The 13,882-nt window shown below is 54.1% G+C and overlaps 6 protein-coding genes and 1 non-coding gene across 7 annotated transcripts; 2 read left to right on the forward strand and 5 right to left on the reverse strand.

The window, feature by feature from the left end:
* Positions 1 to 3,144: 3,144 nt before the first annotated feature.
* J4E93_006586 (uncharacterized protein) lies at positions 3,145 to 3,748 on the reverse strand (the record flags this gene model as incomplete). The annotated part of the gene is made up of 2 exons (XM_049344499.1): positions 3,145 to 3,457; positions 3,510 to 3,748. 2 exons carry the CDS (start codon positions 3,746 to 3,748, stop codon positions 3,145 to 3,147), a joined length of 552 nt encoding a protein of 183 aa, XP_049198153.1.
* A 137-nt stretch (positions 3,749 to 3,885) lies between these two features.
* Positions 3,886 to 3,966, reverse strand: J4E93_006587. The gene has a single exon. It is a non-coding gene; the product is annotated as a tRNA-Ser (tRNA).
* Positions 3,967 to 5,030: 1,064 nt separating this feature from the next.
* On the forward strand, positions 5,031 to 6,785 carry J4E93_006588 (uncharacterized protein; the record flags this gene model as incomplete). The annotated part of the gene is made up of 1 exon (XM_049344500.1): positions 5,031 to 6,785. The coding sequence occupies one exon, from the start codon at positions 5,031 to 5,033 to the stop codon at positions 6,783 to 6,785; it is 1,755 nt and encodes a 584-aa protein (XP_049198154.1).
* A 498-nt stretch (positions 6,786 to 7,283) lies between these two features.
* Positions 7,284 to 8,725, reverse strand: J4E93_006589 (uncharacterized protein; the record flags this gene model as incomplete). The annotated part of the gene is made up of 3 exons (XM_049344501.1): positions 7,284 to 8,228; positions 8,277 to 8,408; positions 8,468 to 8,725. 3 exons carry the CDS (start codon positions 8,723 to 8,725, stop codon positions 7,284 to 7,286), a joined length of 1,335 nt encoding a protein of 444 aa, XP_049198155.1.
* Positions 8,726 to 9,228: 503 nt separating this feature from the next.
* J4E93_006590 (uncharacterized protein) lies at positions 9,229 to 10,409 on the reverse strand (the record flags this gene model as incomplete). The annotated part of the gene is made up of 3 exons (XM_049344502.1): positions 9,229 to 9,469; positions 9,517 to 10,238; positions 10,293 to 10,409. 3 exons carry the CDS (start codon positions 10,407 to 10,409, stop codon positions 9,229 to 9,231), a joined length of 1,080 nt encoding a protein of 359 aa, XP_049198156.1.
* Positions 10,410 to 11,450: 1,041 nt separating this feature from the next.
* On the forward strand, positions 11,451 to 11,968 carry J4E93_006591 (uncharacterized protein; the record flags this gene model as incomplete). Its single annotated transcript, XM_049344503.1, has 2 exons — positions 11,451 to 11,776; positions 11,827 to 11,968. The coding sequence occupies 2 exons, from the start codon at positions 11,451 to 11,453 to the stop codon at positions 11,966 to 11,968; spliced, it is 468 nt and encodes a 155-aa protein (XP_049198157.1).
* A 626-nt stretch (positions 11,969 to 12,594) lies between these two features.
* Positions 12,595 to 13,848, reverse strand: J4E93_006592 (uncharacterized protein; the record flags this gene model as incomplete). The annotated part of the gene is made up of 1 exon (XM_049344504.1): positions 12,595 to 13,848. One exon carries the CDS (start codon positions 13,846 to 13,848, stop codon positions 12,595 to 12,597), a length of 1,254 nt encoding a protein of 417 aa, XP_049198158.1.
* Between the last annotated feature and the right edge of the window lie 34 nt (positions 13,849 to 13,882).

The following is a 13,882-nucleotide window of genomic DNA, read 5'->3' on the forward strand; positions in this document are numbered from 1 at the left end:
CGGCTGTGAGCTCAAACCGCACTAGGCAAGGGTAATATATACCCCGGCTGTGCTACCGTATAGCCCAAGACATGGAGTATCCCTTGCCTACGACACGGCGACTGAACCCTCAATTTCGAGGAATTTGAAGACGGCTGACGGCGCAGTGTTGATGTCCATCTCCAGCGCCTTGCTCCCCACCGTTCGATGCGCACGCTGCTGAGGAAGGGACGGCCATCAGGCGGCCAATAAGAGAAGGCGCAGCCCTCGCCCTTGCTTGCCGAGCCCTTCATTTCGGCATGACACGGGTCCCACTCGCATGCGAATGATGATGATCGCTCACCACGCCTCATGCCGCACCCAACCCCGTGGACATGCTTTGATTGTTCGCTCAGAAGCAATATCGCGGCACCTTCCTGGGCCCTGCACGCTGTTATTCCAACGTCTCTACCGGCTGACTGTAGGAACCTGCAGGGCTGCGTATCGCCTGCAGCCACCCAATTCCTGAGCCATTTTGCCGGCCTTGTGTCCACAGTCATTCCGAAGTGCGACCAACTACTACCGTACCACGCTATCGTTTTTGACAGCCATGTGCGCTTTGCCTGCATCGTCCTCGACGACTCGCCAAAGTTCGTCCTAGGGCAGACGGCTGGTTTCGACTTCTGCTCGCCGCCTCCACGCCTGCGACCCAGCGAACGACATGAACTTTACAGCGCCCTAGGTTCGAGGTACCAGCCCCTGTCCGTGGCTAGCCTTCACTAGACTGCAGCCTCGACATCGGCTGCTAGTACCGGTACTTTCTAACTGGACTGTCCTTCATCTCTCAAGTCAGCATGGCCTTAACTGACGCCATTGCATCAGCGCCTCAAATGCACATTCCGCCCTCTAATGTTTCATCTCTCTCCCTCGGTCTGCGACTACGAACGCCTGCCACAGCTATATTTGGCTGTCTGTCGACGTTCTACAAACATTCCACCTGACGGGTGCCGAGGCTCGCCTTGCCATCGGGTACTGTGACTCGTTTCAAGCTCCTGCGTAGCACTGTACGAGGAAGGTGCGAATCCAACCCACACAAGACTGAGCCGATCCAATGGTCCAGCCAATGCACCGCGGCGTCGGGCTGTTCCCTTGTCCACTGGGATTCCCCTTTTTGTCGCTTGGCTTTACCATTCGGTCGAGGCCAACATACCCGTAATTCTATCGCATCGCAAGGAGACTTCCGCCGCCACGGTTAAACATATCGATTGATGCTGATCCTTTGGATTTGAACAGCATGCACGCGCTTTACTGTACTGTGCTGGGTGACATTCCAATGCCGTATCGTTCGGTACTCCTACGCTGAGTCCTGAGACTACCCTTGCCAGCATGCGCTTGAGCGTTTCGAAACCATTCCTGCCGACTAGAAGAAGAAGAACATTGCTTAACGATCTGAACATATAGCCCCAGGCCCCGCATCTGCATTGGGCACGGCTGCGATCATCGTGTTCATGCTATGTCTCTGGTCCTATACTTTATGCAGGCTTCAAATACTCCGGAGTTCACAAGGCTGAGGCTGAGGCTGCATTTCACCTCATGTTCGACTTCCACGGTTGTTTCCTGTCAGATCCACATGCCGCAGCTTCTCGCAGGGTCGTTGTTTATGGAGCATGTCTCCCGAAACGCGTTCTGTATCGCTTCCACGAGGATCGGTGGGGCGTGACGGCACGCATGAACCTAGAACTCCATCTCCACTTTTGTGGCCAAGCAGTCTTCAGATCTGGGCATGACCAGCTTCCAGAAGCCACCCGTTAGACTTGTGTATATGGTTTGCACGATGTGTGTCTCCGTCTGCTGTTTGTGGAGTGCCACTGGGGATGAAGAGACAGCACGTAAACCTTGACATCGTGTTGAGACGTACAAACAGTACATGTTACGTGTACAACGAGGAAAGCTGTGTCATGACGTGGCAATCGTTGCAAGTTACCGAAGATCTACGCTACGAGAAGAGTTTGTTCGCCTTCTGCGAGCCCTTCACCAACAACTGCTACATTAACACTCGTCATAGTCCGTCCATTCGCTGCTCTTCCCAGCATGCAGAGTATCCACAGCCAGACCCAGCAAGCCAGCATCCTCAGGACGACGACGCATCCTCCTTCGCCACAACACACAGCGTCATAGTCCCACTGTAGCCATCCCCAGTCACCACACTCGACGCCCCTTCCTGGGTGAATATGCCCGCAGACATGGAGTCGCGGCTTCACACGCCAAAGTTCTCGCTGAAGATAAGCACAGCCCTGCAAGTAAGATGGGTTCGATGGTGACGAGTCGAGGTGGCCTTTGGCCGGACCATGCGTAACGAGTATGTCTGTCGCTTCCGGGACGGTGTTGGACCATACGTCTTCTCCCTGATACTGGAATGCCCAGTTGCCGTATTTCGGTGTCATGGGACTTCCATAGACCTTTACATGCCTGTCCCGAACATTGAGCACCCTTAACTCATTCTCGAGGTATACTACGCTTCTCCATCTGAGGTCTCGCAGTCTGCGTTCATCATTCTCTAGGCTTGCAGGTCGTGGGTTGCGGCGAAAGGACTGGTCGAGGAGCAAATCGTGGTTCCCTGCTATGACGATCTTGTGTTGGTGTGGCAGACTGTTCAACCAGTCGAGCTGTAACTGCAGCTCTTCGAATGTGCCGTTGACTGTCAGATCGCCCGCGTGAATCAAGATGTCGCCGTTCGGTATACGCGGTCGCTCATTGTGCGTATCGGATATGCAGACAACCCTAACTGGTATGGTAGACGTGTCATTCGATGTTGCAGAATATAGCTTTGGCAGTGTTGAAGGCGGTCGATGAGCATACAGCCATTGTGCGATGAATATTATTGGGCCCTGCTGCAAGCGTTGCCATACTGATGGCAGTTCGGGCGCGAAGAGGTTGGACTTGCCAAATGTAGACCGTGTATTTGTGGTTGTCATGTTGCGATGTAATGTGTAAATTAAGCCACTGCAAATGTGTCTTTGTGTAGGTGGCTAGACGCGTTTTCTAGGCGGCAACGAGATGGATATAGCCATATGTGACGGTCGTGGGTGGAGATTCCATGTTTGACAAAGATCTATGGTACCAGCATCCATGGTTTGGTCCAGCGAAACATGACGAACGAAAAAGGTCGCACCAGTACCATCCACATCAACGTTCCCACTTGTCCGCCATCGGCACTATAGCAACAGCAGTCGCATAGTCTCCATCATGGCTGATGCTAATCTCGCACAGCTGCCCATCGATCTCGCTCATATCGATCACTCCAATTTTGCCGTCAGGCTTGACCCAGGTCGGCTCGAAATCCTCGTAGACCATATCCAAGATCAAGCCCTGGGGCCGTAGCGACTGATGCTTACTGCGATCAACCGCGGTAACCGGGAGGATCATGATATGCTTAAAGCCTCTTTGGACAATGTCGAGGTGTTGGATTGCTTTGCGGCAAGCTTCTTTCGCTGCAAACCTTGTATCACGTAAGCGCCTAGTCGAGAGATTAAGCTGATGCGAATACTCACCTGCCAGCGAGAAACTTGGAGATCACATCTGCCTTCTCCAATACAGATTCTTCGGGCCCAAAGCGATTCCAGAAGTACTGGCGCTCATGCTCGGTAAACACTCGCTTCAAGTAGTGACGCAGAGGGCGCAGAGGCTCGCCTTCGCTACCGGCACGGGGCGTGATGATGGATCGCACTCTTTGGACATTGCAGATGTCGGTGCCCACTCGGAAGGGGAACGGAAAGGGTCGCGGTGGCATAGGATGTTAGATAGCAGCTGTCCGGACTGGGGAGGGTGTATACACCAAGACGGGGTTTAGTAGTTAGTAGAAAAGCGCAAAAAGTTAGGCTTCAACCACAGAGGCCTCCTCCTTGACCTCCGCGTGGGCAAAAAGATCGACGTTGGCCAGATTCGAACTGACGCTCCCGAAGGAACAAGATTTCTAGTCTTGCGCGATAACCACTCCGCCACAACGCCCCTGTTTTTGCTGCTACTGCTGCTTCGATGGAAGACGGTGAGTTTAGATAGAATATAAACCAGTTACATGTGGTTTAGACCGTGCGTCCATAGGGTGGGCTAAGCGATCCAGAAGCTGCCGTGCCTCCACACCTCCACCTAGACATTCGTGATACCCAGAACGACCCCACCCGCTTACCGTCTTCTCTGTCTTTCGCGCTCGAGCCTGAAGGGTCTTTTCGCGAGGGTACTTTGGTTGTGTACATTGGACCCGCTTACTGTTTTCGCAGACGAGAGCTCAATCTTGCTCGATCCAAGTCATCATAGTTGACGTTGACACCGTCATGGGCGGCAAAAGGGCCGATGTCAAAAAGTTTCGATTGTTCGCCTGATCCCGCGAAGAGCCGCAACGTTGCGTTTCGGACATGAAGATGAGGCGGGAACAGAGAAACTCCCCGCAACCACCGGATTCCGACGACCAATAATGCTCATACCGCCACGCGTTCCATAGCTTTGATTCGTTTGCGCCGCGCACTCCACACATAACTACCCGACGCGGAGTACGGTCAACGGCCAGAAGTCTGCTACACGTCAGTCTTGGTACTCGATGAAAACGGCCCAAACCCAATTCCATCACTGTGTAGGTAAGGGGTCCTGGTGCGTGCGACACCTAATCTGGGATCATGGTGGTTGTGCATGGCTGTATGCTTCAAGCTACGGTTGGCTCGCCTTTGTGGAAGTCCGGCCTTGGAACAAAGAGCTAGGGTGTCAGGGCTGATGCGCATGCGGCCATATTCTGGTGAGACGATGCTGATGGGCTGTTGTGTTATGCGGTGATGTTCAAATGTGCTTGGTTTCCTCGGTGATTATTCCTCTACAAGCTCCCTCCATCAACTGCACCGTTCAGAAGTGCAGTTACGCCTGCGAATTCAGGACTAATGCAGCCACCAACCTCTCCACGCCTACCCGGCGTCCCCATCCTCAAACTAGACTCCAGCGGGCCGGAGTACTCTCGCTGGCGACGCAGTCTTCAGTTTGCACTGGAATCGAAAGATACTTGGAAATACTGCAATGGCGCTCTGCCCATGCCTATGCCAAAGTCTCGGCCAGTTCCAGCTATTTCCTCTGAGGAAACGAAAGACGTAGAGCCGAGCCTGCTCGAGGAGCGAAGAGCATGGGTTCGACAGGATCGCGAGGTCAAGCTGGACATGTTTCTTTCTGTGGCAGAGGAAGTGATGCAGGACGTTTTCGAAGTCGGGCCACCCCTACCTCCCATCAACTACACTTCGCAAGAAATGCTGCAAGCATTGGACGATAATTTCGATGTCTTCAGCTTTTCTGGATACCACCACGCATTCTGCCACTTCTTAAATCTGCACATCGACCAGTACGCAAGCATCCAGGACTTCAACACTGAATTCACGACGGTACTGGAAGATCTGATCGACTACGGCCATCCACTCTCCAACACACAAGCATGTAGCGCATATCTCTCCAAGCTCCGATGTACGCAGAACCCGGGGGTAGCGAAGAAGTTGGAGGAGTTGGACACAATGTCAATAGAACCGGAAATCCACGACCTCATGCGAGAGTCGCTATCATGGCCATGCATCCGACCACTAGCGACAAAGTCCTCTCAGATCTTTCAGGTGCCACCGGTATCAGAGGAGTGGCGTACCGATAGCATAGGACACTCTCAAGGCGACCCACCCGGTCTCTCAGACACCTCCACCGTATCGTCCGAAGGTTCCCGTTCGAGGCAGCTTTCCATAAAAGTCAACCACCCACAATGGGCCGTTACGCGTGCTTCTGACAACGTCGACCCGCAGGACCTACGTGAAGCGATCGAGAAGCTACTCACCACGGGTGAAGCGGATCCTTCTAGTTTGAGTTACGATGCGTCAGCGATATCAGCATGCCCAACACCGGATTGGTTAAAGGCACAAGAGAAGGCATTCTCCAAGCCACTTCCGATAGCAGAGTCACTGGCCCCTCCTGAGTCACATGCTCTACGAAAGACCGCCTCCGAGTCGCGCGCGCGATCCGCCTCACCACGGCTCCTGTCTCCACTGTCCAGAACCGTGTCGCAGACAAGTCTGACTGTACCAACCATGACGACGCGTCCACACTCCGCAGACACATCAGCCAGGTCATCCCAACACGCTCAGCGACAACCCAGGCCACCAATGTCAGTGTGGAGAGCACCAACCTATCCGCCACCATCACTGTCTGACCACCCGGCTTTCCGAGACAATCCCTTTCTACCCAAAGAACGTGCGCAATCAGACTCCCTCCTTGCGGACGCGAATAGACCTGAACCTAGACCCGACGACTATGAACCACCCCATTCAGCACCATTACCACACCCTTACCAGTACTCGGCCCACTCGTCAAATAGCAGTAGCGCAATAAGTCTGCCCATCCAGGGAACGAACGAGTCGTCATGGAGCTACGGTAACAACAACAGCGATGACATAGAAGAACACATCCTATCACCCGTCGCATCTTCCATGCTTCTCCCACCCATGGAGGATAGATTTGTTACTATCCAGCGAAACGATGCCCCTCTCCCACCTCTGCCCGTAGACACGAACGTCCTACAATGGCGTACCCCAATGTTCGACGATCTTGTGCCGCCACCACCCCCGAAAAAGAGCCGTCTGCGTAAAACTTCTTCGACTCTCGATATGTTGAAGCGGCTTAGTGGGGATAGTCTCCTGGAATCGAGTGACGAGGTACGGGAACGTGAGGAGAAGAGGATTCAGGAAAAGGCGAGGAAGGGAAAAAGCTGGAGTATTGGCAGTATTGCGAGGTTTACGCATAGCAAAGGGGTTAAGTAGACGCGCTAGCTTGCGACAATGATGAATATGGAGCGTTTCATAAGGATTTTGAAGATTTGCTGGACGGCTATTGTCTGTCTCACTGTTTGTATGCGTGTTTCTTCCCTTTGTCGTCAGGTGGACTGCTGGAGCTGTATACCCCATGTGTTGATTTATGTATATCATTCTTTTACCTGCTATCGTATGTGCCACACCGAGTCTCTTGAATGTGACAGTCCAGAGACCCTTCATTCGTGGTGTCTGGTAATGCGATGTATTTGTACAGTCTTTTAAAGTGTCAGACCACGGAAAAAGACATGAAGTCACGTCTAGATGTTCATTGGTGGAGTCTGATTCTCTGGATGAGGTGAGGATTAGTCTATAGTAGATACTCCGCTCCACCAGTACAGCTTGGTTGCTGTCTCGTCCAATCGTCATACATTCCAGCTTCGGCCAGTCGTGGCTAGCAAGACTCCCGAGAAGTCTGCTCAAGGTATTACATTCTCGAGCTCTTCAACCCTACTGTGTCTCCCTCACAACCTTGTCGACAGCCTTCGCAAAGTAGTCGACGTTGTGTGTGTTGAGGCCAGCCATGGAGATACGGCCGTTCTTGGTCATGTACACATGAGAGTCTTCCCGGATCTTCAAGACCTGCTGCTCTGTCAAGCCAGTGAAGCTGAACATGCCGATCTGCTCTGTGATGTGGTTCCACGTGCCGGGTGTGCCCATGTCCTCGAGCTTGCTACGAAGCGCCTTGCGCATCTCCTTTATACGACCAGACATTGTGCGGAGGTTGTCTTCCCATTCAGCGAAGAGCTGGGGGTCGTTGAGGACGGTCGAGGCGATGCGGGCACCGTAGGCAGGGGGATTTGAGATCTCGGAGCGCTGGAGGATGGCAAGCTGTGAGGCGATGCGCTTGATGGTGGACTCGGCGTCGGATGACGGAGAGGTGACGAAGTGGAAGCAGCCTGCTCGCTCGCCGTACAGACCAAAGTTCTTTGCGTAGGACTGGGCAATGCAGAGCTCGAAGCCCTGCTCGACAAAGTAGCGGATTGCCCAGCCGTCAGTTGCAAGATCACCTGAAGCAAAGCCCTGGTATGCGGTGTCGAAGAAAGGGAAGTGCTTCTTTGACTTGATCACGTCGGCGATCTTCTTCCACTGCTCCTGTGTAGCGTCGACACCAGTGGGGTTGTGAGCACACGCGTGCAGTACGATGATGCTGCCCTCTGCCGCATCTTGTAGGGCACCGATCATGCCATCGAAGTCGAGGCCCTTGGTCTTCTTGGAGAAGTAGGGGTATGTCTTGTATTCGAGGCCGACGTTGGAGAAGATCTGGAAGTGGTTGGCCCATGTCGGGTCCGAGAAGTAGGCGGTCCGCTGGCTCTGGGTCTTGTAGAACTTGGCAAGGAAGAGGGCGCCCAAGTGGACGGCGCCGGTGCCAGAGATGGTCTGCAAGCTGGTGACCTGTGTGGTGTGAGCTCAAGTCATGACGTGATGGAGGGGTGGCCGCACCCGCTTCTCCTTGATGGCGGGGCTGTCACCACCGAGCACGAGCTTCTGGGAGGCGGTTGTGAACTCGGCGAGACCGGCGATGGGGAGGTACTCGTGGTTGAGGTTGGGGTCGTCGCGCAGTCTGTCGTCGGCCTGTGGACGTGTGATGTTAGCCTGTGTGGTGCGGATACAAGGAAGGCGCGATGGCGTACCTTCTTGACGACGGGCAGAATCCAGGGCTTTGCATTGTCGTCGCGGTAGGCGCCAATGCCCAGGTCGACCTTGTTGGGGTCCTCGTCGCGACGGAAGGCAGCCATGAGGCCGAAGAGCGGGTCTTCGGGCGCCTGGGGGACGACATTCGCGTCGAAAGCGGTGGCAGCCATGGGTTCGATGTGGGAGGAGATCTGGGAGAGGCGTGTCTTGGACGAGGTCTGGGGAGGAGTGGAGGGAGAGGTGCGTGAGTCTGGCATGATTACGGCGTAGGAGCGCTCCCACGTTTACGTTTCACCGCTGCCGCTGCCGCTGCCTAGGAAAGGGAAGCCGCGTCCGCCCACGCTAAACCCCGCAGTTTGCTTTTGGAGACGAGATGCGGAGAACCGGGAGGGCCGGCGCGAGACGATGAGCAAGAGATGCAGGCATGGCCACGGCTCTCGGCCAGCTCGTTATATAGAGTTGTGCTCGGAAGGTCTGCCGCAGCGTCGTGTGAGCAGGCAAGCCGAGGCAAAAGTTACCGCGCCATCGTGTCAGCCAGACAGGCCGTCTCACATGCAGGGCATCACCACGACCATTTCTTGCCATGAACCGTTGTGGGTCTGCGCTGCACTTGGTTCATGTCTGCCCACCCCACATGGGCTGATTTTCCTGCTTCTGGGAATTTGGTCCACTCAGAGCGCAGCGGATACTAACGGCGAGGTCGCGATTGATTCACATGTAGACTGTCTACTAACATCACCAGCCCATTTCCCTGCACGCTTCAGATGAACAAGTCCCATAAGACGAGTGTCGTGCAGAAGACACTTGTCGCCCAGAACAGCTTCTGCGCAGTGCTGCCCCGCTCTGTCGCACGCTTGAGCTCCTTGTTTCCGCTCCCTACATTCTCCGTCGTGTTGAACGAGTCTTCGATGAGCTGGTCAATGTGCGCCGCCTGCATGCTGAGGTTGGACGCGAGCGTCGACTGTAGTTCAGAGATCTCGGTGAGGGACTTTTCGGTTGCGCTGCCTGTGTCAGTAGTTGTTCATCATGCGCACGTCCGAGTACATACCGAACTTTGTCGAGTTGGTCCTCATACTGCTTGAGCATGTCCTGATTCTCCTGCGCAAATAGCTGGAGCTGCTCGGGGTCGAGCTGATTCTCGATCACAGCGCTCGACTCGTCGGGGTTGTACGTCGGCTTCGCGCGATAGCCTGCAGACTCGTTGCCTGTACTGCTGCTGTTCATGCCGCTGTAGTCGCTGCTCGCTGGTCCCGTATGCCTCGTCTTGTACAACACGCTCTTGCTCTTCTCCACCTCGCGCATGAGCCGTATCTCCATCATGTCGCTCTGGAATTGGCCGCACTGCTCCAGCTGCTTCTGCAGCGACCATATTATGCCCTCTCGATGCGCCTTGATCGTATTTGCCTTGGCCTCCAGTATCTCCTCCTCGACGCTCTTCGCTGTGATTGCCCCGCCCGCTGCCCATCGTCCAAGCGCACCGAGGCCCTGCTTTGCGCGCTTCTTCAAAGCAACCTGCGTCTGCGTTTCCTGCCGTGTCTGCTCAGCGATGCCTAGCCTTTTGATGGCATCGTTCAGCCCGTGTATCGATTCTTTCGCCTGAGCGTCGATCTCGTTGCGCTGCGTGTCGCTAAGGTACTTTGCATCTTTGTCTGCCGACGTCGCAGAGCCGTTGGTTCGCGTGTATTGCTTCCGGCGGGGAGGATGCGCCGTCGAGAGATAACTTTGCCGTATCGACTTCAGGTCCGTGTGGAGCTTTGCAATGTGACCTCGCTGCGGCAGTTAGCTTCCACCTCCCCTCTAGTACAGGCGCGCAACGTGGCCTACAATGCGGTATGCCTCTTTCACAAAATCATCTAGGGCTTCGACACGGAATACAGGAGGCTCGATCGGGCGCGCATTGTGTTTGGCGAGTATCTGGTTGAATACTGGCGTGATGTCCATTGTGTTGGAGTGCGTCTGGGCAGCCAACTTGCTCATGTGAAATGACGATGCTCCCCGCGGGAGTGCCATGCTGGTCTTTCGCTTCCGGGCCAATGACGCACCATCGCCCTACAAGCTACTACCTCCCGCACTATACCGGGCTTGCTCTTTGTTCTCTGAGTATGTCTTCGAGTACCTGCAAAGGTACATACGTCCTCTCGCAAGAACGCCCAAGTTAGAATACCTAGGTGAATCTTCGAATGTTACAACACAACAATGCCCTTGATCAAGAAATGAAAGAACAAAGCTTGCTTCTGGTTATATGTTGCATCTCTTTCCTTTGAGGTTCTCGTCACTACATTATAGAGTGAAATGGGGACAAAAAGTGCTGTTGTTCTAGTTCTTCTGCATCTTGCATTCTTGCCATAGTCTCTCCTACTATTGACTGACGGGCCATGATGTCCTGTTTCCATATCTCTTGCGGGTTTGTCTGACAGTGATCATCTGCCAGTCGTCTTTGCCTTTGTCTGTCTCTATATAGCGTGCTACCTATAGGAACCTCCAACGCTCGTTTCGCAAACCTCGCTTTGTCCTTACTCTAGTCCCTCATCACATGGCTCAGCTACTGGTAGTACAACCCAACAGCTGCGCGTAAGCTTATACTGAGACCTGCCCAATTGCACCTTCAGCCGCAAGGTCTCCTTGCTGAACCTCGAGAACCCGCTAGCTCTTCTCCGTACAGCCCCAAATAACTTGCTCATCTTGCTCGTCTCGCGACCTACGAACGGACCCAAACCCGACTTATCGCCTTCCAGTTACTTTCTCGTACGCATCTGGCCCATCGCCCCTGCCGGTAGCGGCCCCGGATTGCGCCATAGCGAACGCTCCTGCCAGTATATATAACTGCAAAAATTTCCTCCAATATATTTTCCTTCTCGTCATTGCATTCACAAAAGTATCAACTCTTCAACTCACGCAGCCCCTTAACTCCATCTGCTACCAAGTTTCCATCTCTTACCAAAGCCACATCCCCTCAAGATGCGCTTCTCCTCCACCCTCGCAATGGCCTTTGCCACTGTTGCCGTAGCTGCTCCTGCCAGCCTTGCTGTCCGCGGCGATGAAGGCTGTATCCCGGTCTCTTACACCATCTCCGACTACAAGCTCGTCACCTCTGCTACCTCTGGTAGCGTTGACTTCAACTTCAAGTCTTCCTTCTCCAGGGGCGACAACGACGACCCCATCCAGAACGGCGTTCACTGCGGCGGTTCCGGTGCCTCTGTCCCCAACAACAACGAGTGCCAGGTCGCTGACCGCCGTCTTCTCTTCGATCTCCGTGGACCTCAAGACCAGGCCTACTACCAGATCAGCCACTCCTGGACCTGCTCAGGGTGAGCCCACTCCTACATTCCTTCATATGCAAAGACTAACAGTAGGCCAGCAACCAGTGGATCTCAGGTACCGCAGTCAAGATCGACTCGCTCAACTGCCACACTGAGGGCGACAAGCGCGTCTGCACTGGTGGACCCCAGACCTTCGCACCCCAGAACGTGCGCAAGATCTGCAACTCGCCTCAGTGCTAGACGGCTTGGACTAGTATTTCAAGGATTATCGTTGGTGGCTTCCTCGATTGATGTAGTAATGGCCAGAAGGGTATGGTTGGCTTTGGCTTCCCCGGGGTGTTTTGGCGTTTATACGGGTCTGGCTTTCTTACTAGCTTTTTTCTTTCAATCATTAGGATACCCGGGCGAAGACTCTACTGCCCAAATGAAATTCGAGTTCAACATTGCCTCTCCTCTTATTGTCGTGCAATTATGTCATGTCAAGCTCATGTGACATCCTTGATCATGTTGATACGACGCGACATGCTCAATCGCAAATTGCGCCGCCTTCTAGGTTTGAGCTAGGAGCCATCTTTATCGTTCGACATACGAGGCTGTTGTGCGGGATTGTGTATGATTGGGAGGTGGCTGACATTGCTTTTGTCTTGTCCTCGCCGCCTCCTACGCGTAGACTTGCGCTGCTTGCAGGCATCAGACCTCAGTCAGATACTGCTGGAGGAGGGTTGGAATGTATGAGAAGAGAGACGTGAGAAGCGGATACTCACGTATCGGGAGCTTGGTGGATGGTCTCAAATTGTAATAGTCTTGTAAGAAGAGGTTGGGTATAATGCGGAAATTAAAGTTTGTTCATCCGTGAGATGCTTGCCTCACCTGGCAGTACGCAACTGCTCCATAGTTTTGACCAGACTTCTACGCTTGACGTTGATACTTGACAGAGTTGCTGCCTGGTTCTCAGCTCCATTCGCAACAGCTCGTTCGAGAAACGCCTGCGCTGCTAGCACTTCATGGTGAGCGTTTGCAAGTCGTTTGAGTTGTTCTGGAGCTGGACTTGAGTGCGTAGATGTATTCATGTCCCAGTCCGCATGGGTGCCCATATCCCCCATTGTGAGATCACTGACCCATAAAGAAATGTGACCACGGAGTTCCAAGAGACTTGCCTGCTTATCAAATGGCGGAGATGATATGACTTGGTCGAGGCGCTCTGCAATCTCCAGAGCCTGATTAAGTTCCTCCGCTTGAATTGTCGCCTCTTTTGCGGAAGAGTTGTCCGGGGTCTCACTAATGTTACTGTCGACTGACATGCTTCGAGAGGAGCGCGACTGGGTTGCAACGTCGTCGTGCAGCTGCTGTCTTGCACGCTTGCTCTTTTCGCGGACTTCGTAGATCCACAACGAGAACATGGGTGGGTAGAATGTCCTTTCGTCAACAGCATGGGGTTGCAATTTCCGGGTTGGGTGTTGGATAATGAGACGATTATAATATTCACGAGCAAGCTCAAAGCCTTCTGGAGAGAATCTGTGCTCCATCAGCGTCTGTGGCGTGCGACGCAGCGCTATTTCAGCACCGATGCCCCAGCGTCCGTGGTTACGGGGATCTACAGGGCGGCCACCAGCAACCTGCGTCCGTAAAATCATGCCCCACGCTCTCCCCGCACGCTCGTAGTCTCCCTTGAGCAGACAGCAATGCATCAGCGTCGACAGAGAATCGAGATGGGCCCTCTTCTGAGCCTCTGGATGGCCTTGGACGGCACCACCTTTTGAAGAGGCGTGGACGGCGTAGAGGCGTGAAGGCGGTCTGGCCATTTCCTCTTGGACTTTAGCGGGGCCATTGTGTTGTTTGGACACGCTCGCAGATGCATGGGGGAAGGGTGGTGGAGGGACTTTGTGCTCTTGACTGGGCAATAGGCCTGCGACACGCAGCTGAGCTATTCCAGGCGCAGTGGACGAGGCGTACGATTGGGCTATGGCGTCTGGCTGCGTTTCGTCGTCGGCCTCTAGATCCGCAAGTGATTCATCTTCCTTTCTTTTATCTTTATTTCTTCTTGCCCTGTGGTACTGACTCGCGCGCAACGAGCGTGTCCTGTTCTGTTCATGGCGCAGCTGCGTGGTGAAGTGCTGCATGGCTGCTGATGAGGCAGGACTGCAGGCTCATGCG

This window comes from Alternaria ventricosa (genome assembly GCF_023758065.1).
Source record: "Alternaria ventricosa strain BMP 2768 chromosome Unknown scaffold_11, whole genome shotgun sequence".
In the NCBI taxonomy this organism is placed as follows: Eukaryota; Fungi; Ascomycota; class Dothideomycetes; order Pleosporales; family Pleosporaceae; genus Alternaria; species Alternaria ventricosa.